General features: G+C 43.8%; 1 protein-coding gene across 6 annotated transcripts in view; it reads right to left on the bottom strand.

The window, feature by feature from the left end:
- Positions 1 to 741: 741 nt before the first annotated feature.
- Positions 742 to 26,774, bottom strand: part of sim1a (SIM bHLH transcription factor 1a) — a 76,993-nt gene continuing 50,960 nt past the window's right edge. For all 6 annotated transcript variants that reach the window (XM_078212429.1, XM_078212430.1, XM_078212426.1 and 3 more), the window contains 2 exons: positions 17,903 to 18,323; positions 742 to 4,242 (listed from right to left, as the gene is read on the bottom strand). In XM_078212429.1, the coding sequence (XP_078068555.1) occupies positions 3,509 to 4,242; positions 17,903 to 18,323 (1,155 nt within the window). In that variant the 3' untranslated portion in view covers positions 742 to 3,508. The remainder of the gene's footprint in view (positions 4,243 to 17,902; positions 18,324 to 26,774) is intronic.

The raw sequence follows: 26,774 nt of genomic DNA, 5'->3' as shown, positions 1-26,774 counted from the left end.
GAAACTGGAGCACCTGGAGGAAACCCACACAGACATGGAGAGAAAGTGCAAACTCCACACAGACAGTGACCCGAGGCCAGAATTGAACCCGGGTCCCTGTCGCTGTGAGACAGCAGTACTAACCACTGTGCCACTGAATTAGTGTAACCTTAATTCACTGGATGAAAAATCACTGGGAATGGGGGGTACACTCCCCATCATGGAGAGGAAAGTTGGGCTAGGTGTTAAACCAGCACACACTAGGGGAATTTCACAGTAACTTCATTGCGGGTTTTAATGTAAGCCATACTTGTGACTAATAAATAAACTTTACTTTACACACCCAAGCCCATCAATTTCCCAACCAGTGGGTTAGGTTAAAATAACTTGACACTGATTTAGCAATCCACCTCCCACATTTCATGTGGATGATTGGTCAGTGAGTGGGATGCGCAGCACATTTTCCTCCAAAGTTAGGACCAAAACATTCAATTGGAGTGTTGTTAAAAAGACAATTAGTCCACAGCTATACCACATGGTGCCTGACCTTGATAATGTCTCAAAACCAGTTGAAGAAATTGAAAATAGTGCCTCATTCCTCAACACTGACATCTCCTTCATAATGATGAGCACAACATTTACCCTCCTGAGAACGTTAACAAATTTCAGTCCTTCACAGAAAACTGTAAAGTCTCGCTAATTCCTGCCCACCCCTGTTTATATATCAACCGCACTGCTAACATCATCCAGAAGAGACTCGTAGAAACAAAAAACCTGTTTAATTGTAACTATATTTCAAAACCCAAAACATTCTTTCTTCACATAATAAATACATTTTATGCACATGTACTTCAAATGTTAGAACTATTTACAATATAAATAAATCTAACAGGAAACACTTTACAGGATCTTAGGGATTAACTATACAAATCATAGTCTTCTATATGAATACACGAAAGGAACTTGGCACCAATTTTACAAATTGTATTCACATCAACATGTACTACAAGGCTACTATCAACTGTACATCGTTAAGTGGAGGGTGCAGGCAGAATTTAATCAGAACAGTAACATTTCCAACAGAATTATCACCAGATTTTTTTAAAATCAGGACATCAAGTCAGAGAAAGCAAGGCAGACCCCCAATCTGTCCAGGTTCAAGCATTCTATGCCTCCTGTATAAACAGAAACTCTATACTGTTCAGAATATCAAATGCCATGACTGGTGCTTTAAGGGCTGTTACATGGTCCAGATTTCTTGTCATGTGATTTCTTGTCATGCTTTGTGCAGTATGTTGTGACCCGCCGTGGTACAGGGCTGATAAGCTACATCTTTGTTAGCCACTGAAGCCAGAAAGGAATGAATTGCGTGAGAAAATTAACTCTCGGTAGGACAATAATTTAATCGCAAACATCTTGTTGCAATTTTGCTTTTTGTTTTGCTGTTTTGGCAAGTCAGTAGGTCATGGTTTCACGGCTTTGACCATAGCTGTAATCTCAAGGCATGCACTCAATTATTTATGGTTTCATCGTTAAGACAATGATGGAACAAGCCAGCAACTGTACAGTTTAAAGGCAGAGCACCTGCCAAGATAGGGAGGTAGCTGATCACTGGAACCTAGCAAAAAATAAATGAAGGTCTTCAATAGCATCTTGTTTAACTGAGGGCATCATATTCTCAAGTGAATTCTTGATTGTTCAATGGAACATTAGAGGGATGGTCCAACTCAATTGCGCCATAATAGGAGCTCAGAGCTTGTTGCAGAGAAAGCGCTACTAAGGTCAGTTGTTAAAACTGACCAAAAAAACGCACCAAAATACTCCTCTGACATTTAAGCATAAATGACCTCCTAGCTAGAGAGCCACTTTCCTTCAGCATCAGTGTACCATTCCAAAGCATTCTTTTGTCATTTGTTTAGGTCCATTAGACTTGTTCCTTTTCAGACCATTCTTACCTGCTGTTCTGTCAAACTGAGCGGTCAGCTCTGGAGGTAGGGAAACACAGGCAAATGTGTTCTCTGACCAGTCAACAGGCAGGCTTGTTGGTCAGCGTGTTTGCTCTTTCTGAAAGAGTTTTGCAAATTCGCTGCAAAATTGCTTAAATACAAGGCAAAGTGATTTTTAAAATATTCCCAAACAGGATTTCCTGTACACCGCCAGCTGCAGGTCAGAAAATCTGACAGAAGGTTAGATTTGTGAGTAAACTTCTCTTTTCCTTAAGGGGTAGAAATTCTCTTTAAAACTTAACTCACAAGTGCCTGGCTGGGCTTGTGTATAATGGAAAGTAGGTACTTATGGGCACTTATAATAGGAACAAAAAAGAATAGGACTCATTGGTGTTTCAATACCTTGAGCACAACCAACTATTTCAACAGAAAAATTATTTTTAAATAATCTACCCTTACGTGTTGATCTGAAGCTTCCCTCTATTAATTGCTGGGACCACCATGCTTGCTGTGAGGGAGCTTTCTGCCAGAGGAAAGCACTGCCTTGTAAAACGTGTTAAATGCCTTGTAAAAATAAAACCCGCTGTGTCTCATGCATCTTTGACTCAATTTGATTAGCTGGTTCACTGCATTTGTTTCTCCAATTGCAAACAGGAAGTTTTCTGTCCTATAAATAAGCATTTTGGTCGAGCTGAAAAGTGAAAGGAGCCAATGTATGAATGTTAACCGCAAGTGACCATCAGTCTTCACTGCTAACACAGGCTTTGATGCCAGTGCTCGGACTGTTCTTTGATACATGAAAGCTTTCATAAATCTTTTCCCTTCCGTGGTAACTCTGTCCTTTTAAGCAACACGTGGCTGATCCAATATAACTTAGGCTTCTCGGTTCAAATATAAGTGACTGATGCGAATTAACTCAATGATGCTAGATATCGATGACCAACCAGCTATCCTTTGCGATATTGCCTTTGGGCTAATCAGCTGAATGTAATTCCCGTGCGACCATTTACCACAACCAACATTTTTATTTTAGTCAGGAATTACTCCAGTTAAATGAATACATCTTTAATTGCTCGTTCTTAACACCGCTGACAGAATTCTTGATAAAAACTGTTCAGTAAGTGCACTGAAATACAAACAAAAATAGGCCTTACACCCTGGTTTATTTTTAACTCTGTTGCAACTGACTAACCACCTAACGTGGATTATACCACGGGGTTGGGATTGGGGAGGGAATGGACAAACTCTTGGTGTGCTGGCATGTAGCAAAATTGTAAACCGCTTGGCAAAAAAACACATTTATGATTTTGCTACAACAAGCAAAGGAGGAAGCTTTCCGACCCTGCCCATCCCAACCCATATTCATTCACCTCAAATACACTGCAGTGCACTCTGTGTATGAGCGTGTAGTGCATACACTGGACCCACTGTCAAACATAACAGAGTGGTATACCCAGTTCAGTGCCCACGTGCGCAAGCTAGCACTGGGGATACAAATGCAGCCTCAATGTTTCCTCTAAATCCAAGCTACTGCGCTCTCTCTGCTTGTTGTCTTTCACCATAACGTCTATTAAAGTGAAACATCAGCTCCCATTGGTAATAATAACCGTGGTGCCTTTGTGTGCGTGGGTTGGGTCCTGTTGCATTCGGAAGTGAGAGGTCACATCAATGTGAGTGCCATTGCAGCCCAGAGAGTAGTTTTTAATGGCTTCAGTATCATACAAGTGCTCAAAGGCATAGCCAGTCAGTGCGTATGCATGTTTATCAAAGTACTGTCGATGATGGGTGGAGTAATAGTTTGGAGATGATGCACAGTTTGCCCCTGTTTGATGAGGGGACACGTCTGAGGCTAGGTAGTCCTTATTTAAGGCTACACCCGTCTTTGAAATTCGGTCGGAACTAGGGCTACTTATTCTAGAGAGTGAAACGGGGCTGCCGTTGTATTCGTTCTCATGAGGGCTCATGATCTTCCCATCTTGTTGTTGGAGGTGATCGCAGCGAGAGGTGTTAGCCATTGGCGGAGCACGGCACACAACACTGGTCATTTGTTGCTGTTGGTAGCTCATGTTAAAGCATGCAGCATGGAGCTTGCCCACACCGTTCATCGGTTCCAACTGCTCCGAGGTAGTTTTTCTCATTTGCAGCCTGCTCTCCTCTTCCTTGATCATTTGCTGCGTTGCTCTAATCAGAGTCTCGATTTTACTCGGTTCATGCGGGCTGCTCTGGTACCTCTCGCTGTGGTACCTGTCCCCCGACTCACTGGCGGAACAAGGGTCCGGTGAACTGACCACACTGTCTTCATCCCAGTGTCCTCTTCCTGCAGAAGACAAAAACAGCAATATAAATCATTTCATAGAATCCTACAGTGCAGAAGGAGGCCATTCGGCCCATCAAGTCTGCACCGACCACAATCCCACCCAGGCCCTATTCCCGTAACCTCACATATTTACCCTGCTAGTCCCCCTGACACTAAGGGGCGATTTCGCATGGCCAATCAGCCTAACCCGCACATCTTTGGACTGTGGGAGGAAACCGGAGCAAACCCACGCAGACACGGGGAGAACGTGCAGACTCCACACAGACAGTGACCCAAGCCGGGAATCAAACCCGGGTCCCAGGCGCCGTGAGGCAGCAGTGCTAACCACTGTGCCACCGTGCCGCCCTTCTGGACTCATTCATTTTCTGCTGAATGAGTCCAGAAGCTACAATTGAAAACATTAGCGGATAAACGTTTAATGGCATTGGCACATAGGGCTTTATTTGTGCAGTATTTTAACTGGAACCCTGAATTGTTTGCTTTAAAACAGTGGCTGGAGAACATGCAATAAGAACATATTAAACATTTGTCCAGCAATATCATCAACAGCAGTACTCGGCTGCATTGTCTGAATGCATTTGTTTAACGTGTGTAGTTACCAAATAGTATCACTTAAAAGATAAAACTTAATAAATAAAGGACCTTGACTCTTCTGCCATTTGACAAAATTGTGCAGCTTATGTGCTGCTCGAATATCATTTGAGGGAAGAAATCTATGCCCAGAATTTGCTTAAGCAGGGAACTTCTTGTCATACCCTTTTAGCTGGACTTAGTCACAGGACGGGATTTTATGGCCACGGGCTCGCCACAAGACCTGAAATTCCAGTCCGAGGTCAATGGACATTTACATAATCTGCCGAGGTTTCTGTGCCGCCCACTACAATTCCCATGGTGGGTGGGACGGTAAAATTCCGCCCTCAGAATTTTGCAGCACAATAAAAAAGCTCCGACGGCCCGTCGTGTCTGCACCATCAAGCCCCTATTGATTCTAATCCCACTTTCCAGCAATTGGTCCGTAGTCTCGTACGCTATGGTTCCCGCATCCATCCACTCAAAAATCTTCCGCCCACAGCATTTCTGGAAATGCGGGCCGATTACTGGCACGGCAGGAACAGGAATCTGGGACACGGCTGACCGAACAACAGAGAGCATATCCTTAAAAACAGAAGGTGCTAAAAATACTCCGTATGTCGGACAGGATCAGCCAGACATGACATTTCTCACATTTCTCTCCACAGATGCCGTCTGGTGAGCATTTCCAGCAGAATTCAGATTTTTCACACCTTGTGCTTTTACCATAGAACCATACTATCCCGACACTGCAGAAGAAGGCCATTCGGCCTATTGAGCCTGCACTAACTCATAGAATCCCTGCAGTGCAGAAGAAGCCCTTTGGTCCATTGAGCCTGCACCGACAATCATCCCACCCAGGCTCCATCCCCTTAAACCCATGCATTTACCCTGCTAATAATTCCCCTGACACTAAGGGGCAGTTTAGCATGGCCAATCAACCTAAGCCGCAAGTTTTTGGAATGTGGGAGGAAACCGGAGCACCCAGAGGAAACCCACGCAGACATGGGGAGAACACGCAAACTTTTTCGAGGAAGTAACGAAGATGATCGATGAGGGTAGGGCAGTAGATGTTGTCTACATGGACCTCAGTAAGGCCATTGACAAGGTGCCTCATGGCAGACTGGTGCAGAAGGTGAAGTCGCATGGGATCAGAGGTGAGCTGGCAAGGTGGATACAAAACTGGCTCGGTCAAAGAAGACAGAGGGTAGCAATGGAAGGGTGTGTTTCTGAATGGAGGGCTGTAACAAGAGGCATTCTCTCAGGGATCAGTGCTGGGACCGTTGCTGTTTCATCATAGAAACCCTACAGTGCAGAAGGAGGCCATTCGGCCCATCGAGTCTGCACCGACCACAATCCCACCCAGGCCCTATCCCCACATATTTACCCACTAATCCCTCTAACCTACGCATCCCAGGACTCTAAGGGGCAATTTTTAACCTGGCCAATCAACCTAACCTGCACATCTTTGGACTGTGGGAGGAAACCGGAGCACCCGGAGGAAACCCACGCAGACACGAGGAGAATGTGCAAACTCCACACAGACAGTGACCCGGGCCGGGAATCGAACCCGGGACCCTGGAGCTGTGAAGCAGCAGTGCTAACCACTGTGCTACCGTGCCGCCCTGTTTGTAATATATATAAATGATTTGGAGGAAAATGTAACTGGATTGATTAGTAAGTTTGTCAACGACACAAAGGTTGGTGGATTTGCAGATAGTGATGACGAACATCAGAGGATACAGCAGGATATAGATCGGTTGGAGACTTGGGCGGAGAGGTGGCAGATGGAGTTTAATCTGGACAAATGTGAGGTAATGCATTTTGGAAGGTCTACAACAAATAGGAAATATACAGTAAATGGCAGAACCCTTAAGAGTATTGATAGGCAGAGGGATCTGGGTGCACAGGTACACAGGTCACTGAAAGTGGCAATGCAGGTGGAGAAAGTAGTCAGGAAGGCACAGGGCATGCTTGCCTCCATCGGCCGGGGCATTGAGTTTAAAAATTGGCAAGTCATGTTGCAGCTTTATAGAACCTTAGTTAGCCCGCACTTGGAATATAGTGTTCAATTCTGGTCGCCACAGTACCAGAGGGATGTGGAGGCTTTGGAGAGGGTACAGAAAAGATTTACCAAGATGTTGCCTGGTATGGAGGGCATCAGCTATGAGGAGAGGTTGGAGAATTTTGGTTTGTTCTCACTAGAACGACGGAGGTTGAGGAGTGACCTGATAGAAGTCTACAAGATTATGAGAGGCATGGACAGAGTGGAAAATCAGAAGCTTTTTCCCAGAGTGGAAGAGTCAATTACTAGGGTGCACAGGTTTAAGGTGCAACCAGCAAGGTTTAAAGGAGATGTACGAGGCAGATTTTTTACACAGATGGTGGTGGTCGCCTGGAACTCGTTGCCGGGGGAGGTAGTAGAAGCGGATACGATAGTGGGTTTTAAGGGGCATCTGGACAAATACATGAATAGGATGGGAATAGGGGGATATGTTGCCCGGAAGGGTAGGAAGTTTTAGTTAAGTCGGGTAGCATGGTCGGTGCAGGCTTGGAGGGCCGAAGGGCCTGATCTTGTGCGGTAATTTTCTTTGTTCCACACGCAAGGCTGGAATCGAACCCAGATTCCTGGCGCTGTGGGGCAGCAGTGCTAACCACTGTGGCACCCATTCCATTGGTCTATCTCTTGAAGATTAGAGATTTAAGGGTTGAGGAAGAAAAGAGGAAGGACTAAGGAGGAGGTGGATGCATTACAGTGGGTGAATTCAATGTCCAATCGAGTATGGAAAGAAAAAACTGAAATAAAAGAAAGAGAAAGGAGGAAAAAGAAATCAAAAGGAAAAGCAAGAAAATAATGTAAATTTAAAATTTGGTATTTTAAAATCTCCTGAAACAATTTGTTGTCTGAAGGAATGAAACTTCACAGTTTAAATCATTTATTCTCTGTGTGTGAGGTTGACTGGTCATCATTAACAATTATCACATTACTAAAGAGATACTTACACAGCTAATTACTAAACTTAACTGTCTGTAACAAAAACAGAAAATGCTGGAAAATCTCAGCAGGTCTGATAGCATCTGTGAAGAGAGAGCAGAGTTAACGGAGGCAACTTAGAACCCACAGTCTCTGTCTGCGGGAATGGTGGTGTGTGTTCAAAATCCAGAGAACGCAGTTCACGCTGGTAAGTTTCCAATCTTACCGACCCCTCGCCAGTGGAGTAACATAAAACACGCCACAGAAAGCTAATTTTAATACAATAGCATGTCATTAGTGAGCAGTCTCTCTAGAATTTCCCCTCCACCACCTCACTGGATATTCAGCGGGTGCCAGCGTGATGTCACTCCGAGGCAATTTACAACAGGTTCACCTAAATATGAACCTGTCGTGGGGGTCTCCCTGGGGACATAAAGGTGAGGATTACCCCCCCAGGGGAGAGGGACATGGGCGGGAGGTGGCCTGGCAATGCCCCCTGAAACTGCCTCTTGGCACAGATTGACACTGTCAGGTTGGCACCATGACAACCAGGCAGTGCCAACCTGACAGTGCCAACCAGTGCCAGGGGACTGGCCCCATTGGGAGCCTCATGGGGGAGGGGGGACGATTCATTCAGGAGCAGGTTGTGGGCCAGGGGCGGATGGAGGAGCAGGGGATGCTGGACCTGGGTTCGATTCCCAGCTTGGGTCACTGTCTGTGTGGAGTTTGCACGTTCTCCCCGTGCCTGCGTGGGCTTCCTCTGGATGCTCCAGTTTCTCCCACAGTCCAAAAGATGTGCGGGTTAGGTGAATTGGCCATGCTAAATTGCCTCTTCGTGTCAGGGGGACTAACTCGGGTAAATTCATGGGGTTATAGGGATAGGGCCTGGGTGGGATTGTGGTCGGTGCAGACATGATGGGCTGAATGGCCTCCTTCTGCACTGTAGGATTCTATGGTTCTCTCTCCACAGATGCTGTCAGATCTGTTCAGATTTTCCAGCATTTTCTGTTTTTGTTTTAGATTCCAGCATCCGCAATAATTTGCTTTTAGCTGTCTGTAGCCAGGTTTAAAGGGCGATTAAAGTGCAAATGAAGCAAATTCACAAAAAGCAGAGGAAGATTGAGGGCAAGATGCTGTTTTCACAAGTGACACCAATTAGCCAACAATCTGTGATAATTCATCATTTACAGAGTAACGCTTCCTCACTGAAAGTTTAAGCAGATTTGCACATTCATAATAGTAAGATTAATACTATAATAATAATGCATTGTTCGGACATTGTTATTTTTGCAAGTGATCCTGACCCACTGTAGCAAAACTGGTGAGGTAATTACAGTTCCTTTCTCAGCAAAAGTATGTTACTGCCTTCCAGCCGTCACAGTAGTGCTGGTAAACTAGTCTGTACGATTATATAAATATGATACATTTCATATCATTTAAATTATGTTGATTATCATATTTGCACCAGCTGGCGTGCATGACAAAAAGGCACTGTAATTGTGCAGTGACACTTAATTCAACGTATCAGCCTATGTACCGCCTTCTGAATCGTTCACTGAAGAAATAGTTCAGAGGCTGATGGGGTTCAATTTATTTTAATTATTCTCAGCGCTAGGTTTCAAATTTTGGCACATGAAAACAAAGGAACTGATAATATAATGGCATAATTGGGTGCATCGTAATGTGGGCAGTGAATGCAGAGAAAAGGCTTGTATCCTAAACTCATTTGGGTCCCAATTGTGCTGCAAATTCTATGTAATTATCATCGCTGAGAAAGCAAACCAGCGAATCCAATTGAAATATATCTTTAACTATATCCTGCTTGGTCAGCAGATTGTTAAAGATGCCTTTTTAAACTCTTTTCAAGAATAAAGACAAATTTACTGTTTAATTATTTTCCAGTGTAGAAAAGTGCAACTGCCTGCAGATTCCAGTCTGTAACCCTGTGAACTGGGACCTAACCTCCCTATTGTTTTAAGTAGGTTAACATGTCTAATAATGCAGCACATAGGAGGAATTTTATCTAAATGCATTAAGCACTGCTAAGTTAATATTCATGTAACTCAATTTCAGACTGCAATTAAATGAATATTTAGCAAAATTTCCCTTTCTATCAATTACCCTGGAAAAGCTTGCCCATAACGTTGGGATTTGACCATGGCTGTGATCTTTTTAAGCCACGCACTCAATTAGTTACAGTTCAATCTATTGAAACAGTGTTGGAACCAGCCAGTTCAAAGGCACAGCACCTGCCCAGACATGGAGGTATGGCCTGAGCGAGTATCATATTCCAACAGCAACAACTTGTGTTTTTGTACCACCTTCCACATAATAGGGATTGCATGATTCTAATGGAGCATTTCATGGTGCTTAGCAGAGGTGACCAAAGAAGGATAAGACAGAGAACTTGGAGACAAGGTCAAAGGTGTTATCAGGGAAGGGTTTAGGAGGATTTTTAAGATGTGGAGAAAATAAAAAAACGTTCAGAAAAATGGTTATACAATGCAAGATGAGTGACAAAGAATTACGTAGCTTATATAGTGCAGAAACAGGCCATTCAGCCCATGGTCTGCTCCAATCACCTCTTCGCCTTTCAACTTATCTTTAGATATCTTTTACTCTCACTTATTCTTTTAATTTCCTTTTGAATGCACCTAAGCTGGTTGCCTCAACCACTTCTTGATCCTCCTCCATTCTACCCACTCTGAGTGAAGACACTTCTCCTCATTTTCCTTTAGGTTTGTTCATAACTACCTTGTATTAATGGTTCCTGGTTTTGGGTTCTTCCGTAAGTGGAAACATCGGGCTGGATCATCCAGACCTGCCAAAGTCTACGGCGTTTTGCGTGGCGCGCCCATCTCACTACCGGGGAATCCGCCACGGTGGGGTTCGCCTTCGACGGGACCAGACGATCCTGCTGACAAGAAGGGCCGGAAAATCCCACCCATCCTTTCCATGTCTACCCTATCCACCCATTCATCATTTTAAAGACCTCTATCAGGTCACCTCTCAGACTTTCTTTTACTAAAAAGTGAAATAAAAAACAACCAGTTAATTCCTTTTCTGATAGCTGTACTCTCAGTTGCAGAGTTTAAATCTGCTTCGCACACTCTCCAGTCAGCTGAAGTCCCAGCTATAGTATGGAGATGTGTGCACAGAGGTCCGATCAGCATCCCATAAAAGTTTAATATGACTTTACTACTTCTGAATTCTATATTCGTATAAATAAATTCTAGTGTTTTAATATTTTTTTTACCTACAATGTTGCATTTAATGATTTTCATCTATATCCCTGGATTTCTTTGCTCCTCTAACCCATTCAGTTTCTTATTTCTTAAGTGGAATTATTTCTCGATTTTTTCTACCAACTGCATCATCTCATATGTATCTACACTTTTTACTTAACCACTCAGCCTGCTAGTTTTCTCATGTCTCCTTTTATTGGATTCTTCAGTGTTAGCTACACATCCTGGGTTGGTGCCATCTGCAAATTTTGATGTTGACTCATTTGTCCCAAAGTTCAAATCATGAAAATAAATTATGAATAACAGTTGTCCCAGTACTGATCCTTATACAGCACCACCCCGGATGTACTCTCTTCCATGCCCTTCCATCGGGAAAAAGATACAAAAGCCTGAGGTCATGTACAGATTGACTCAAAAACAGCTTCTTCCCTGCCGCCATTGGACTTTTGAATGGTCACACCCTAGCTATGACTGTGATGCCTACATTCTGCACTATCTCCTTTCTTCTCCCCTATGCACTCTCTGGACGGTATGCTTTGTCTGTATAGCGCGCAAGAAACAATACTTTTCACTATATCCCAATGCATTGGACAATAAATCAAATCAAATCACTTTCTATCTTCCTTCGATCAGAATAACCCTTACACAAATCAAAATACGTGAATGCTGGAAATCTGAAATAAAACTTTATCAGATAGTGCATTCCAGATCCCAACAACTCTCTGTATAAAGGTTTTTTCTCATGGTTCTCTTGGCAATCGCCTTAATTTGATGTTTATCTGGAACTAGCTGGGATCTCCCATGATTATTATCCCATGCCTGCTATATTTACTCTGTTGATTTGATTCTATATTTATTTCTCCAATTTCCTTCCATTATTTGCTAGTCTATAGTATACCCCTACTCTAGGATGGATCCCTACTTATCGTATAACTCCATGTTACTGCTAGTTGCAACCTTGTTTCTACTGCCACTATGTTATCTTTAACTAGTTCAGTGATTCCATGCTTTGATTGGAATTCTGGTTGTCCTTGCCAGTCTTTCTCCATATCTTCCTAGCTATTGAATGCTTTTTTACCTACTGGGTAGTAACACCGGATGAAACTTTCCATGATTGCACTAAGTACAGTAGTGGGCATGAAAACCAGCATTTTCCCCACTGGATACAGTGGCGGGTTTTCACACTGTATTGTCCGTTACCAGCCTCTGATTCGCCTAGCATGCCGTTACCTCATTGCTTCCTGGCTCCAGGTGCCGTATTTAAACTGCACACAGCTCTCAATGCTTCCAGCCCAGGACTGCTCCAGTGATGATAAGGTCCTAAAACCCAAGTAGAGTGCAGCCCACCAGGTGCAGTGACAGTTCCCTGGAATTCCTTTCAGACACTGTGGAGGCCCACCGTGATATCCTCTACCCCATCTCTGGCCACAGGAAGTCCAGCAAGCTCACCGCTCCAGCTCAGTAGGCAGTGGCAACAGTGGTCAGTACCAATGCTCTATATCAGGTGCAGAAAGAGGATGAATGATCTCATTCATACCCTTAGGCTAAGCTAACCAATTCATTACTCTCAACTCACACACTCACAATCCCATCGCACATTCATGGGCATCTCACTCACTGCCAGCTCAAGGGACATCTCCCACTAACTCTCTCTCACGCACTCTCAGATCTCCATCTGGTCCCATCTTCTCTGGAGGTCACTTCCTCATCCCACCTATTGTTCCACTCAGCACACCCACACCCACTGGCATCCATCTGATTTGCTCTGGCATGTGTCTTGCTCACAATCTCTTCACCTGTCTTTATGCAGGACAAGCTCACTCACAATAAAAGGGAGAGATCCCAGACTGGGGATGGAATGCCAAACATCAAGTTTAAGGTTACATTAGGTTACAAGTAGGCTTACATTAACACTGCAATAAGGTTACTGTAAGAATCCCTTACTCGCCACACTCCGGCATCTGTTCGGATTCACTGAGCGAGAATTTAGCATGGCCAATACAACTAACCAGCATGTCTTTCAGACTGTGGGAGGCAACCGGAGCACCCGGAGGAAACCCACACAGATACGGTGAGAGCGTGCAGGTTCCAGACAGACAGTGATCCAAGCCGGGAATCGAACCCGGGTCCCTGATACTGAGAGGAGGCAGCAGCGCTAACCACTGTGCCACGGTGCCACACAAGGTGCTCACTCTCTTTACAAATTGTGCTACAGCGCTGGCCAGAGAGGACGTGAACAATTCCTGCAGTGATGGTGAAGTCAACAGCAAGCACTCACATGAGGGTCCCTCTGACAATGCTATTCTGACTCTACTGTAATAAGAACAAAGAAAAGTACAGCACAGGAACAGGCCCTTTGGCCCTCCAAGCCTGTGCCGATCATCATGCCCTAACTGAAAAAAACCTTCTGCCCTTACTTGGCCCATTTCCCACTATTTCCTTCCTATCCATGTACCACCCAGATGCCTCTTAAATGTTGTTAATGCGCCTGCTTCCACCACATCCTTTGGCAGCATGTTCCAGGCACCCACCGTTATCTGCGTGAAAAACTTTCCCCGCACATCTCCCTTAAATTTTCCCCCTCTCATCTTGATCCTGTGTCCCCTTGTAATTGACAGTTCCACCCTTGGAAAAAGCCTCTGACTATCCACCCTGTCTATGCCTGTCATAATTTTGTCGACCTCTATCAGGTCTCCCCTCAGCCTCCGTCTTTCCAGTGAAAACAAATCTAGTTTATTCAGCCTCTCCTCACAGCCAACATCCTTGAGACCAGGCAACATCCTGGTGAACCTTCTTTGCCCTCTCTCCAAAGCTTCCACGTCCTTCTGATAATGTGGTGCCCAAAACTGCACGCAAGACTCCAAATGCGGGCTAACTAAAGCTTTGTACAGTTGCAACATGATTTCCCAACTCCGGGGTGGGGATGGAGGCGGTGGGGGGGAGCTGTTGGGGGGCAACCCACCCCCAACCTTCCCCTTCAGGGCAACTGCCACATCCCACAGGCAGTCTTTTAACAATCTGTATCTCTGTTCTGCTATTCACACATTCTGATCATTTTATGAACACTTTCAGCATCTTTCTAGCTTTTTTCATCCTCGTTTACATTCCCTTTGTCCAATTACAGACATCCCACCTCCATCCTCATTGTACAAATCTCTTCTGATTTTCTTGGCTCTTAGCTCTGACGAATGGTCATCCAGACTCGAAACGTTGACTCTATTGTCTCTCCACAGATGCTGTCAGAACTGCTGAGATTTTCTCTTTTTGTTTCAGATTCCACCATCCGTAGTATTTTACTTTTATCTCAGTACCCTGAAAGCAGGCCGGGGCTCTCCAGGTCTTGGCCCTCCAGAGGACACCCGCCACAGACAAGGTGTAATAATAAGCAGGCTGCTTTCAGCTCCACTGTGGACATATAAAGATAAAAGAACAGTACAGCGCAGGAACAGGCCCTTTGGCACACCAAGCCTGTGCTGACACATGACGCCTTTCTAAACTAAAGTCCATTTGCCTCTATTTGGTCCATATCCCTCTATTCGCTGCCTATTCATTTATCTGTCGAGATGTCTGCTTCTACCACCTCCTCTGGCAGCACATTCCAGGCACTTACCACGCTCCTTTAAACTTTCCCCTTTTTACCTTAAACCTTTGCCCCCAAGTAATTGACATTTCTACGCTGGGAAAAAGATTCTGACTATCCATTCTATCCATGCCTCTCATAATTTTGTAAATTTCTATCAGGTCGCCCCTCAGCCTCCGATGTTCAAATGAAAACAAACCAAATTTGTCTAATCTCTCCTCATAGCTACATAGGAACAGGAGTGGGCCAATCAACCCTTAGGGACAGCGTCAACATGTAGCGATAAGGTTAGGAAGGTTACACAGAATGGGCACCGGTGCTAATCACTTGTACATAATGTTTACGATTGTAAATAAACTCCCAAGAATGTCTGTCTTCTTGTGGGGTGGCACGGTGGCACAGTGGTTAGCACTGCTGCCTCACAGTGCCAGGGACCCGGGTTCAATTCCCAGCTTGGGTTACTGTCTGTGCGGAGTCTACACATTCTTCCCGTGTCTGCGTGGGTATCCTCCGGGTGCTCCGGTTTCCTCCCACAGTCTGAAAGACGTGCTGGTTAGGTGCATTGGCCGTGCTAAACTCTACCTCAGTGTGCCCGAACAGGCACTGGAGTGTGGCGACTAGGGGATTTTCACAGTAATTTCATTGCAGTATTAATGTAAGCCTACTTGTGACAGTAATATTTAAACTGTATGGCATCTTTACTGCTGAGCAATGTTTGAGACATTCAGATGTGAAATTCTGCACAAGATGAAAGCAAGTGTCTTAGTTTAGAACTTCTTCCCTGTGTGTAATCTTCAGAGCAAAGTGGTTATCTGGCTTCATAGTCACCCATCGCCTTAGTAACTAATATCAACTCATATCATAGTCACCCGTCGCCTGCACCTTGATGTGGCTTCTCATTGCTGCCAAATTGTCATGCGCAGGCATGACAAAGTTATCTGATTTTCGCTGTGTGTTTTCAGCACTTTTGAGGTGGGGCTGGCCCCCTCATCTCTTCAGAATTTCTGTCTGGTGATGGTGTGGTCCTGAAGGGGACAGGTGATAAAGTCTGCTGAAGGATCGGGTGCGTCTCCATGATATGACCCAGTTCATATAGTGTAAGCGAGCTGCCCTCATCCTGACAGGCTTCAGACATTGATGCAATGTAAAGACCTATGGAGCGTCCTTACTGCAAGTTGCCACCATCCTCCTGGAACCTTGCAACCATTAGGGCCTCTGCTTTCATCTTATTTACCACCTCTGAGTCATCAAATTTCATAGATATCTCAACGAGCTTCAACTAATATCAGGCAGGCAATGCAAAGAAAGAAATCTTTCAGCGTTTAACAAACGCTAATCTAGAAGTGTTTCCATATACAGCACCAACTGAGATACAATGACATTTTAAACACGTGCCAAATAAATACAAAAGTCAAAGATTGAACATAGATTTGAGCACTTGGCATATAATCAAACAACTGGTTAAATATTCCTCTGGTCACTTTGTGTAGTGACATCTGTATCTGTTCACTATTTGTGCAAAGTCACAAGCATGAGTGTAAAGAATATCTGAATGATATTGCTAGACAGATTGACCAGAATAATCCTGACTCCAATATCAGACATGGTCACCATTTTTATGAGCAATATTGACTCAAGCAAAACAAATAAATAGGAAAAGATGCTAATCATGAATTGTCAAACTCAGCTTGATGTTTATGTAAACATCTCATTTCCAATATCTTGAAAATATACTCAAGCCGCAGCAACACAAATCTGGACGGGATCCAGCCTTATTATTAATTAATTAGAAATGAACCAGAAAGTATTCATTATGTGAGATTGCGTCAAACAGAATCAGTATGAGAATAAGTCACATCCAGCTGGTGTGAAAGTCAGCCAAATATTATGCCAGCTTCAAGGAGCTGGCATAGATCTGGCACAAATGTACACTTCGGAGAGCTGGGCCAGCTTTCTTGTATTGGGTCCAAAGACAGCACAAGATTAGCATTCCCCATTTTATTCAGAGCAGGCTGGAAACAAAGCCATGCTCCCCTTGTTTTGCAAAATGTGTACCTCGTTTTTAATCACACATTTGACAGGCATTACCGTTATTTTTTTTTAAAAGTTGGAAGATTTGATGTACTTAATTTGGCTGTGAGGAGAGGTTGAATAAACTAGGATTGTTTTCACTGGAAAGACCGAGGCTGAGGGGAGACCTGATAGAGGTCTACAAAATTATGAGAGGCATAGACAGGGTGGATAGTCAGAGGCTTTTTCCCCAGGGTGGAAGTGTCAATTACAAGGGGGCACAGGTTCAAGGTGAGAGGGGGAATGTTTAAGGGAGCTGTGCGGGGGATGTTTTTCACTCAGGGCGCGGCGGATGCCTGCAACACGCTGCCAGAGGAGGTGGTGGAGGCAGGTACATTAGCAACATTTAAGAGGTATGTGGATGGGTACATCAATCGCGACTGAATAGAGGCTTATGGACCGAGTAAGGGCAGAAGGTTTTTTTTAAGTTTAGTTAGGGCATCATGATTGGCATGGGCTTGGAGGGCCGAAGGGCCTGTTCCTATGCTGTACTTTTCTTTGTTCTTTGTTATTTTTAAGAAGCAAACTGCATTTATATAACACTTCTCAAATTCACAGGAGATCTCAAAGCACTTTTTTGCCGGTGGATCACTTCTAATTCACAGTTAGTTGCCTTTTACCAGCAATCGCAACATAAGAACGAGCAAAAGAACATAAGAAATAGGAACCATTCAGCCCCTTGAGCCTGCTTCACCATTCAATAATATCATGGCTGATCATCAACTTCAACTCCACCTTCCCACATGATCTCCATTTCACTTTATTCCCATTATGTCCAAAAATCTATTAATCTCTGATTTGATACATTTCAAACAAGAGAAGTTTAACACTAGTAAGCAATTATCTCTCTTTCCAGCATTAACTGGATGGACACTCAGATTACTGTGTATGGATCTTACAGTTGACAGATTTGGCATTAATTTTCAGTATTGTATTGAGTGGGGCCTGATTTTAGTTCGTTCGAAACTCATTCACTTAAGCACAGTTAAAATCAGATTCTTTAAGGTTTCTCTGTTTGACAGCATGTAGTTTAAAAGCAATTTATCCCCATGTATCAGGTTTCAGATTACTTAGTCACAGTAAAAAAGCAAATCGCTCATTGAACAATTCATGGAATAACTTTTTTTCTTGTCGCATGTAATTCAGCCTTCCATTGAATTGATTGCTTCCTACATTGCAAAATTTCCAATTACTGGTGTTCCTCCCTTATAGTTATCTTACCATGGATATTGGGAATAGAAGCTATATGTGGCATGCTGCTTTCATATCCTTCTCTGCTCTCCGGAGATGACTTGGTCAAAGCTAGCGTCATACGGGAGGAGTTCCACCAATTATCTCTTCCCGATTGTGAGCCGCCGAGAAAGTATCTACCCGCCTCACACCTTCCTCCCTCGCACGGCGATGTGTGGAAGTGGGACTGCCTTTCCTCCACCGATTTGGAGTGCTCGAGGGCAAAGCCGTAGCACAGAGAGTTTCTATCGGAAAACTGTCCATAGGCACAGGATATAATGTCATGTTGGGAATGTGGCTGTGACCCGTCTGTATGATCCAGCAGCTGTGGGGAAGCATTGTCTGTGAGTGGACTTCCTCCCCAGTGGCTCTCATGGTCTGATTCAGATCTTTCTGTATGGAAACCCGAATACTGTAATAGTGGGGAGAAAAAGAGAAAGTTACTGAAAGGATCACATATTGGCATGTGGGTTTCATTTACACTTAGCTTAATTAATAAATAAAAAATCTCTAATCATTCTTGCTCCTGATGAGCTCTACAAACACCATCCTTCATAATCTTTGTTCTTCCTGTGTTTTCAGATACCAAAATCAAAGAACAAAGAAAAGTACAGCACAGGAACAGGCCCTTTGGCCCTCCAAGCCCCTGCCGATCATAATGCCCTGACTAAACTAAACAAAAAAACCCTTACTCGGACACCATTCCTCTATTCCCTCGCTATTCATGTGCCCATCCAGATACCTCATAAATGTTATGAATGTGCCTGCTTCCACCACCTCCTTTGGCAGCTTCTAGGCACCCACCACTCTCTGTGTGAAAAACTTTTGATGTGGAGATGCCGGCGTTGGACTGGGGTAAACACAGTAAGTATCTTACTGTGAAAAACTTTTCCCCGCACATCTCCCTCAAACTTGCCCCATCTCACCTTGAACCTGTGCCCCCTCATAATTGACAGTTCCACCCTGGGAAAAAGCCTCTGACTATCCACCCTGTCTATGCCCCCCATAATATTTTAGACCTCTATCAGGTCTCCACTCAGTCTCTGCCTTTTCAGTAAAAACAATCCTAGTTTATTCAACCTCTCCTCATCGCCAACGCCCTCGAGGCCAGGCAACATCCTGGTGAAAGTTCTTTGCACTCTCTCCAAAGCTTCCATGTACTTCTGGTAGTGTGGCGACCAGAACTGCATGCAATCAACCTTAATTATACTGTTCCCTACTCTTTCCTAATATCTAAAAGCTGGTATGTCTCATAGACCGGGAGGCCTACCTCCCCGAGAGGGGGCTTCAGGTTTCAAGGAAAGGCATGAATCTTCATGGGTGGGTGGCCTTTACCTTCAGTAAGTCTCTCCATTGGGCACAGGCGGCCCAAGTAAGAGGGACTCTCCCAGTTGTTACAAGAACAAGAAGATTCGAGAAATAAATAAAAGAGTGGTTTGGGAAGAAAAGGTTTTCTTTCATGGGGCGCTGGAATAAATACTCAGGAAAAAGGAAGCTATTCAGTTGGGATGGGCTCCAGTAAAACCAAGCTAGGATCAGTGCCCTGGTGAATTATATATAACTCGGGCTATAGATATTACTTTAAACTAAAAGAGTACTGGAGGGTTCAGAGGAAGGAAGATTTAGGGGTCTAAACAGAAAGCTTGACACAACAGAACAGTGGCCGGAATTTTCCAGCTGTTCCCAGTGGCGGGATCTTCCAGACCCTTCAACAGCCACCCCTACCGTGGATTGCCCAGCAGTGGGGTTGCAAATAATGGGGGCCATAAGATCCCACCGCCAGCCAATGTTGGGCTGCCTCTGCGAAACACGCTGATAAGTCCAATGTGCAATCTGCAGACTCTGTCTATTTTGGTGAAGGCAAGCAGAGGGAACAGGAGGGACAGAGTTTAACAGTAATAATGTATCAGTGATTAGGATCCATATAAATACTAGCTGTAAAAAATATAATTAAACGTCCTTAATCTGAAATCGCAAAGCACTTGCAAAAAATAGATGAACCAGTACCACAAATAGAGATACGAGATTTAGATTGAATCACCTTTATACAAATTTGTTTGCAAGGCGATCAAGTTTGGGAAATAGATGTTTTCAAGTCCATGACACTTTGTAACGAAAGGCAAAATGGAAAACAAAGAGGGGTCAGCCTGCTAGTTAAGGGCAACATCAAGGCATTAGTGTGAAAAGATTCTGGTTTAGAAGATCAGGAATTGTTATTTTTAGGCAGTCTGTTGGGATTGAGGATGACTTACTTCCACTCTGGTTCAATGGGTTCTGAGATGGCTGGTAAGTCCAATGTGCACCCTGCAGACACTGTCACACGCAGGGTGAGTAGCAGTTGAATGGTTCGGCAGATGGGTTATTTGGAGGTTTGTGCTCTCCCTCCAAAACCACTGCTTCACCTCTGCATGTTTGTAACAAAGTCTCTGATGTGTTCGCTGCTTTCCCAAATGAACCTTCTCCATTTTGGCCAGTCACAAGCTAGGAACATGCATGAGTCAAGTAAAATCAGTATGAGTGCAGGTTAGGAATGGGAAAGGTCAGAATGCTGGTGGGAGGCATATACAGGTTCCCTAACAGTGGTTATACGGTTGGAGGGAACATTAAACAAGGAATAATTGGAGCTTATAACAAATGCAATGTAAATAGGAGAGGGCGGAAGTGGTGGCATCATGGTATTGTCACTAGATTAGTAAACCAGGGACCCAGTTTAATGCTCTGGGGGCCTGGGTTCAATAAATATTGAATTCAATAAAAATCTGACCATGAAACCATGGTCAATTTTTGCAAAAGTCCATCTGATTCACTAATGTCCTTTAAGGAAGGGATCTGCCATCCTTACTTGGTCTGGCCTACATGTGACTCCAGATTCACAGCAATGTCATAGAGTCATAGAGTCGTATAGCGCTTAAAAGGTCCTTTGGCTCATCAAGTCTGCACCGACAATAACTACCACTAAAGGTGTGCTAATCCCATTTTCCTGCACTTGGCCAATATCCTTCAATGTTATGCTCATCCAAATATTTGTTAAAGGTTGTAAGGTTTCTGGCCTCCACTACCTTCCCAGGCAGTGCATTCCAAATTCCCAGCACCCTCTTGTGAAAAATGTTTTTGCTCAAATCCCCTCTGAATCTTCTGCCCCTTATCCTAAAACTATGCCCCCTCATGATTGACCCCCTAACCAAGGGGAGCAGCTGCTTCCTATTCGCCCTGTCCATACCCCTCATAATCGTATACACCTCAATCATGTCCCTCTCAGCTTTCTGTGCTCATAAAAAAAAACAATCCAATCCTATATAGGCTCTCTTTATCGCTTAATTATTCCATCTCAGGCAACATCCTAGAGAACTTCCTCCGTACCCTCTCTAGTGCTATCACATCCTTCCTACAGTGAGGTGACCAGAATGTGGTTGACTCCTAACTGCCCCTCTGAAATGGCCTTGCAATCCAATCAGTGCAAGTGCAATTTTGAATGGACAATAAATGCCGGTCTAGCCAGCAACACCCACATTGCATGGATGAATTAAAAAAAACATTATGGAAGACTTTCATGTTTATATGAATCAACAAAGATGAAGGTGAGTTTATAGAATGTTTTTGTGAAAGTTTCCTGTAACAGTACATTGTGGAAAAAGATAGAATGTGAGAGTAAACTAGCTAGAAACGTATCAAGATTATAAAAGCTTTTCCAAGTATATAAAAAGGAGGAGAGTAGCTCAAGTAACATTCAACCCTTAAATGCAAAGACAAGAGAAAATCATCATGGGAATGGGGCAATGGCAGGGATATGGAGCAAATACTTTAGTCCAAATTTTTATCCAGTTGGAAAGGCTCTGTGCCTTAGCCAAAACAGCTCCTGAATCTGGAATTCAGAAGTTCCCAACCAAAATCAGGGTATCTGCAATGATTTGATAGATTGGAGGAAGGATAAGAAAGAGGGGGAGACTGTATTTCACACATACGCAGTTCATGGAGACAGCTTCTATTTGAAAGTGCAGCTTCCTTCAAGCAGAAGCAATTTTGGTTATTCGGATTTCCCAAACACAACTCGTGGGCATTAGATATTTGAGGGAAAGATCCAAACCTGCCATAGTTACCTGGAGAGGTAAGGTACCCTTTTCAAGAGGTAGGATACCCCTTTGGGACGGGTCAGATGCTCTTTGAGAGGTCAGGTACCCCTTTGGGAATGTTAAGAGTGGACATGAATGGGCACAAAAAGTGGATGAGTCTTTGGAATTGTCAAACTGTCATGTCATTCAAAACACCTGTCCTTTAAACAAAAAAAGGTAGCTTGCAGTTGAATATAATCAGTCCTTGCAATTTCACTAGAAGTTTGCTGACATAGGCCCGAGGGTTACCATTTTAAGGTTAGTGCTGCTTGACTGCTTCCACCTATCATCATCACAGTGGGGGGCCTGTAGATTTGCTGTTTAAGTTAAAGCTCAAAAACGTTATAAAGGGATTAGCTCTCTTTGATTTATGGATACAAATACAAATGTTCATTTTACAGGGGAATTAAGTACTTGAAAGGATTCAAATGTATTGAATGGAATTTCATCAATGAGTATTGTATTTTTGATATAGTGATCTGAAATAGATACTTAGAATTTTAATTTATTTAATCTCACCAGGTCTGCCCATGGTTGATACTGGGTGAGTTGTCATGGAAGGTGTAAAAATAAAGTTTGCTGGTGGGGACATGGGTTGGCATTAGTTGGTACCAAGTTGATGCAAGAGCTATCATGGGCTATGAGGATGAGTTGGGATCATGGGGAGGTATGAGTTGATGCTACATTGTTATTGGGGCTAATAAGGGTTATGGGGTTAAGTGGGGGGATCATGGATTAACATGAGTTAGCAGTAATTTTGCAGAGAGGCTATAAAGCGCTATAAGAATATGGGGTTCAATTATATGCTGGCACAAACATAACATGGAGAATATGGGGACCATGGAGTTGGACGGGGGCATGAAGTGGCATGAGATGGCATAGAGATGACATGGGGAGTACATCGGCATGATGGGGTGCGAGAGGTAAGAGGTACAGGCTGTTACTAGTTTTATTACTATCTTTACAACTAGGATGAAGTTAGGCCTTTTAAACAGCCTGCCTTGCCACTTGGCTGTCCCTTTAGCTGCCTATAAGATCTTTCTGGGAGTGGTAGGCCCAACTCCAGATAGCATCTACACTCCTGAAATGAAAATTTAGCTGTCTGGGGCATTTTCTCCTGAGTTGGGCTCACGGAGTAGGGAACTTTCCCAACTTGAGAGCAAAACTTTGACTCCTTGTATCTGAGGGTGTCATGGTGGCACCGTGGTTAACACTGCTGCCTCACAGTGCCAGGAACCCGGGTTTCATTCCAGCTTGGGTGACTGTGTGGAGTTTGCACATTCTCCCCATGTCTGCGTGGGTTGCCTCCGGGTGCTCCGCTTTCCTCCCACACTCCAAAGATGTGCTACAGGTGAACATTCAGAAAGCATTCAATCTGGTTGTATCGCAGCTTGACATGGCTCCTGCTCTGCCCAAGACCGCAAGAAACTACAAAAGCTCGTGAATATAGTTCAATCTCTCAGGCAACCAGCCTCCCATCCATTGACTGTGTCTACACTTCCCGCTGCCTCGGCAAAGCAGCCAGCACAATTAAGGACACCCCGGACATTCTCTATTCCACCTCCTTCCGTCGGGAAAAAGATACAAAACTCTGAGGTCATGTACCAACTGACTCAAGAACAGCTTCTTCCCTGCTGCCATCAGACTTTTGAATGGCCCTACCTCACATTAAGTTGATCTTTCTCTACACCCTAGCTATGAATGTAACACTACATTCTGCACTCTCTCGTTTCCTTCTTTATGAATGATATGCTTTGTCTGGATAGCGCGCAAGAAACAATACTTTTCACTGTATGCTAATACAGGTGACAATAATAAATCAAATCAAATCAAAGTCAGTTTAGCCATGCTAAATTGCCCCTTAGTGTCCAAAGATGTGTCTAGGTTAAGGGGATTAGCAGGTAAATGCATGGGGTTGCAGGAATAGTGTGGGACGGGATGGACCTGGGTAAGATGCTTTGTTGGGAGAATCAGTGCAGACTCGGTGGGCCAAATGGCCTCATTCTGCACTGTAGGGATTCTACAATTCTATTCTATGATTCTATGGGATTCTATGATTTAATCTTCATGGTAGAAGACACAAATTATACACCAGAAATAGAGGGTAACCAAGCAGCTAATATTAACATACAAATTAAGAGTACGAGTAGGCCAACTGTTCCCTCGAGCCTGCTTTGCCATTTGATAAGATCATGGCTAACCTAACTGTAATCCCAACCATACACCCCTGCCTCCTCTGATAGCCTTTCACCTCCTGGTTACTCAAAAATCTATCTAGCTCTGCCTTAAAACTATTCAAAGACTCTGCTTCCACTGCCTTTTAAGGAAGAGATTTCCAGAGACTCTCAACCCTCTGAAAGAAAAATATTTTCCTCATGTCTGTCTTAAATTGGTGACCTCTTATTTTTAAACAGTGACCTATAGTTCCAGGTTCTCCAACATGAGGAAACATCTTCTCCATATTTACCCTGTCACTACCCCTCAAAAACGCAATGGAATTAATATCAGCAGAGACAAAGAGTATTGGAAAAACGTGATCTGAAAAATTCCCAGGACTATATCGTAGGGTTCTAAAAGAGGCAGCTGTGGATGCACAGGTTATGATTTTGCAAAATGTCCTAGCTTCTAGAATGGTCCCAGCAAATTACAAGTTGGCAATTGTAACTCCGTTATGGAAACATAGAAAATAGGAACAGGAGGAGGCCAATCAGCCATTCAAGCCTGCTCTGTCATTCATTATGATCATGGCTGATCCTGCCTTCACCCCACCCCCCATCCTTTGATCCCTTTCACCCCAAGAGCTATATCTAACTCCTTATTGAAGACATACAATGTTTTGTCCTCAAATGCTTTCTGTGGTAGTGAATTCCCCATACTTACCACTCCTCATTTCCTCTCATCTCAGTCCTAAAAGGTTTATCCCATATCCTTAGACTATAACCCCTGGTTTTGCATTCCCTCACCATCGGAAATATCCTTCCTGTATCTACCCTGTATAGTGATGTTAGAACTTGATAGGTTTCTATGAGATCCCCCTTCATTCTTCTGAACTCCAGTGAATATAATCCTAACCAACTCAATCTCTTCTCATGCGTCCACCATTCCAGGAATCAGTTTGATAAACCTTCGCTGCACTCCCTTTATAGAAAGGACATCCTTCCTCAGATAAAGAAACCAAAACTGCACATAATATTCCAGGTGTGGCCTTACCAAAGCCCCGTATAACTGGAGCAAGATATCCCTGCTCCTGTATTCAAATCCTCTTACTATGAAGGCCAACAAGCCATTTGCCTTTCTGTTGCACCTGCATGCTTACCTTCATCAACTGGTGTATGAAGGCACCAAGGTCTTGTTGCACATTCCTCTCTCTCAATTTATAGCCATTCAGATAATAATCTGCCTTCCTGTTTTTGCCACGACCCAAGTGGATAACCTCACATTAAGCCACATTATATTGTATCTGCCATGCATTTGCCCACTCATTCAGCTTGAGTGAGCAAGCAACTTCAAGGAAGGAGAGAGGGGATACTACTGGCCAGTTAGCCTGCCTTCAACAATCAGGAAAATGCTGGGATTTATTATTACAGAAATCTTAACCATACACCAGGAAACCAGTAAATGTAGTATACTTGGATTTCCAAAAGGTTAAAGCAAAATGTTCAATTCTGGTTGCCACACTACCAGAAGGATGTGGAGGCTTTGGAGAGGGTACAGAAAAGATTTACCAGAATGTTGCCTGGTGTGGAGGGCATTAGCTATGAGGAGAGATTGGAGAAACTTGGTTTGTTCTCACTGGAATGACAGAGATTGAGGGGTGATCTAATGGAAGTCTACAAGATTATGAGGGCATGGACAGAGTGGATAGTCAGAAGCTTCTTCCCAGGGTGGAAGAGTCAATTACTAGGGGGCATAGGTTTAAGGTGCGAGGGCCAAGGTTTAAAGGAGATGTACGAGGCAAGTTTTTACACAGTGGGTGGTGGGTGCCTGCAACTCGCTGCCGGGGGAGGTAGTAGAAGCAGATACGATAGTGACTTTTAAGGGGCGTCGTGACAAATACATGAATAGGATGGGAATAGAGGGAAATGGTGCCCAGAAGGGTAGGGAATTTTAGTTCAGATGGGCAGCATGGTCAATGTACGCTTGGAGGGCCAAAAGGCCTGTTCCTGTGCTGTAATTTTCTTTGTTCTTTGTTCCATTTGTTCAAATTATAAGGTACATTGGAATGGAAGGAGGATTGGTTGGGCAGGAAGCAAAAGGTAGGGAAAGCCAAGCCTTTTTAAGTTGGCAGCTGTGGCTACCAGAGTGCCACAAGGATCAATGCTGGGGCCTCAGCTATTTACAATTTATATGAGTAACTTAGACAAGAAGGCCATGAATAATGTATCAAAGTTTTTAGATGATACAAAGCTCTGAGGGGGATGCAAAGAGGCTGCAAAGAAATATAAACTAGTCAAGTGAGTGCTCAAACAAGGTGAAATATATTATGGATAAGTTTGAGGTTATTCACTTTGGTTGTCAAAGTAGCAAGGTAAAATATTTTTCAAAAGGTATGAAATTCAGGTGTCAGTACCCTGAACAAAGCTCTTAATGAGTTAATTTGCCCACTTTGTGGGATTGGGAAAGTACGCTGACTGGTACAAGTATATTTGAGCCCCCACCGTCTCCATTCAGAGACTAAAGATTATGCCAATAAAGCACCAACTGGTTCAGCCTCAAATGGAGAACAGTATCTGGTTCAGTGTAACAATCTTTGG

Source organism: Mustelus asterias, chromosome 5 (assembly GCF_964213995.1).
Source record: "Mustelus asterias chromosome 5, sMusAst1.hap1.1, whole genome shotgun sequence".
Classification (NCBI taxonomy): domain Eukaryota; kingdom Metazoa; phylum Chordata; class Chondrichthyes; order Carcharhiniformes; family Triakidae; genus Mustelus; species Mustelus asterias.
The sequence above is the reverse complement of the archived record's forward strand: the minus strand, read 5'-3'. Positions and strand labels throughout refer to the sequence as shown.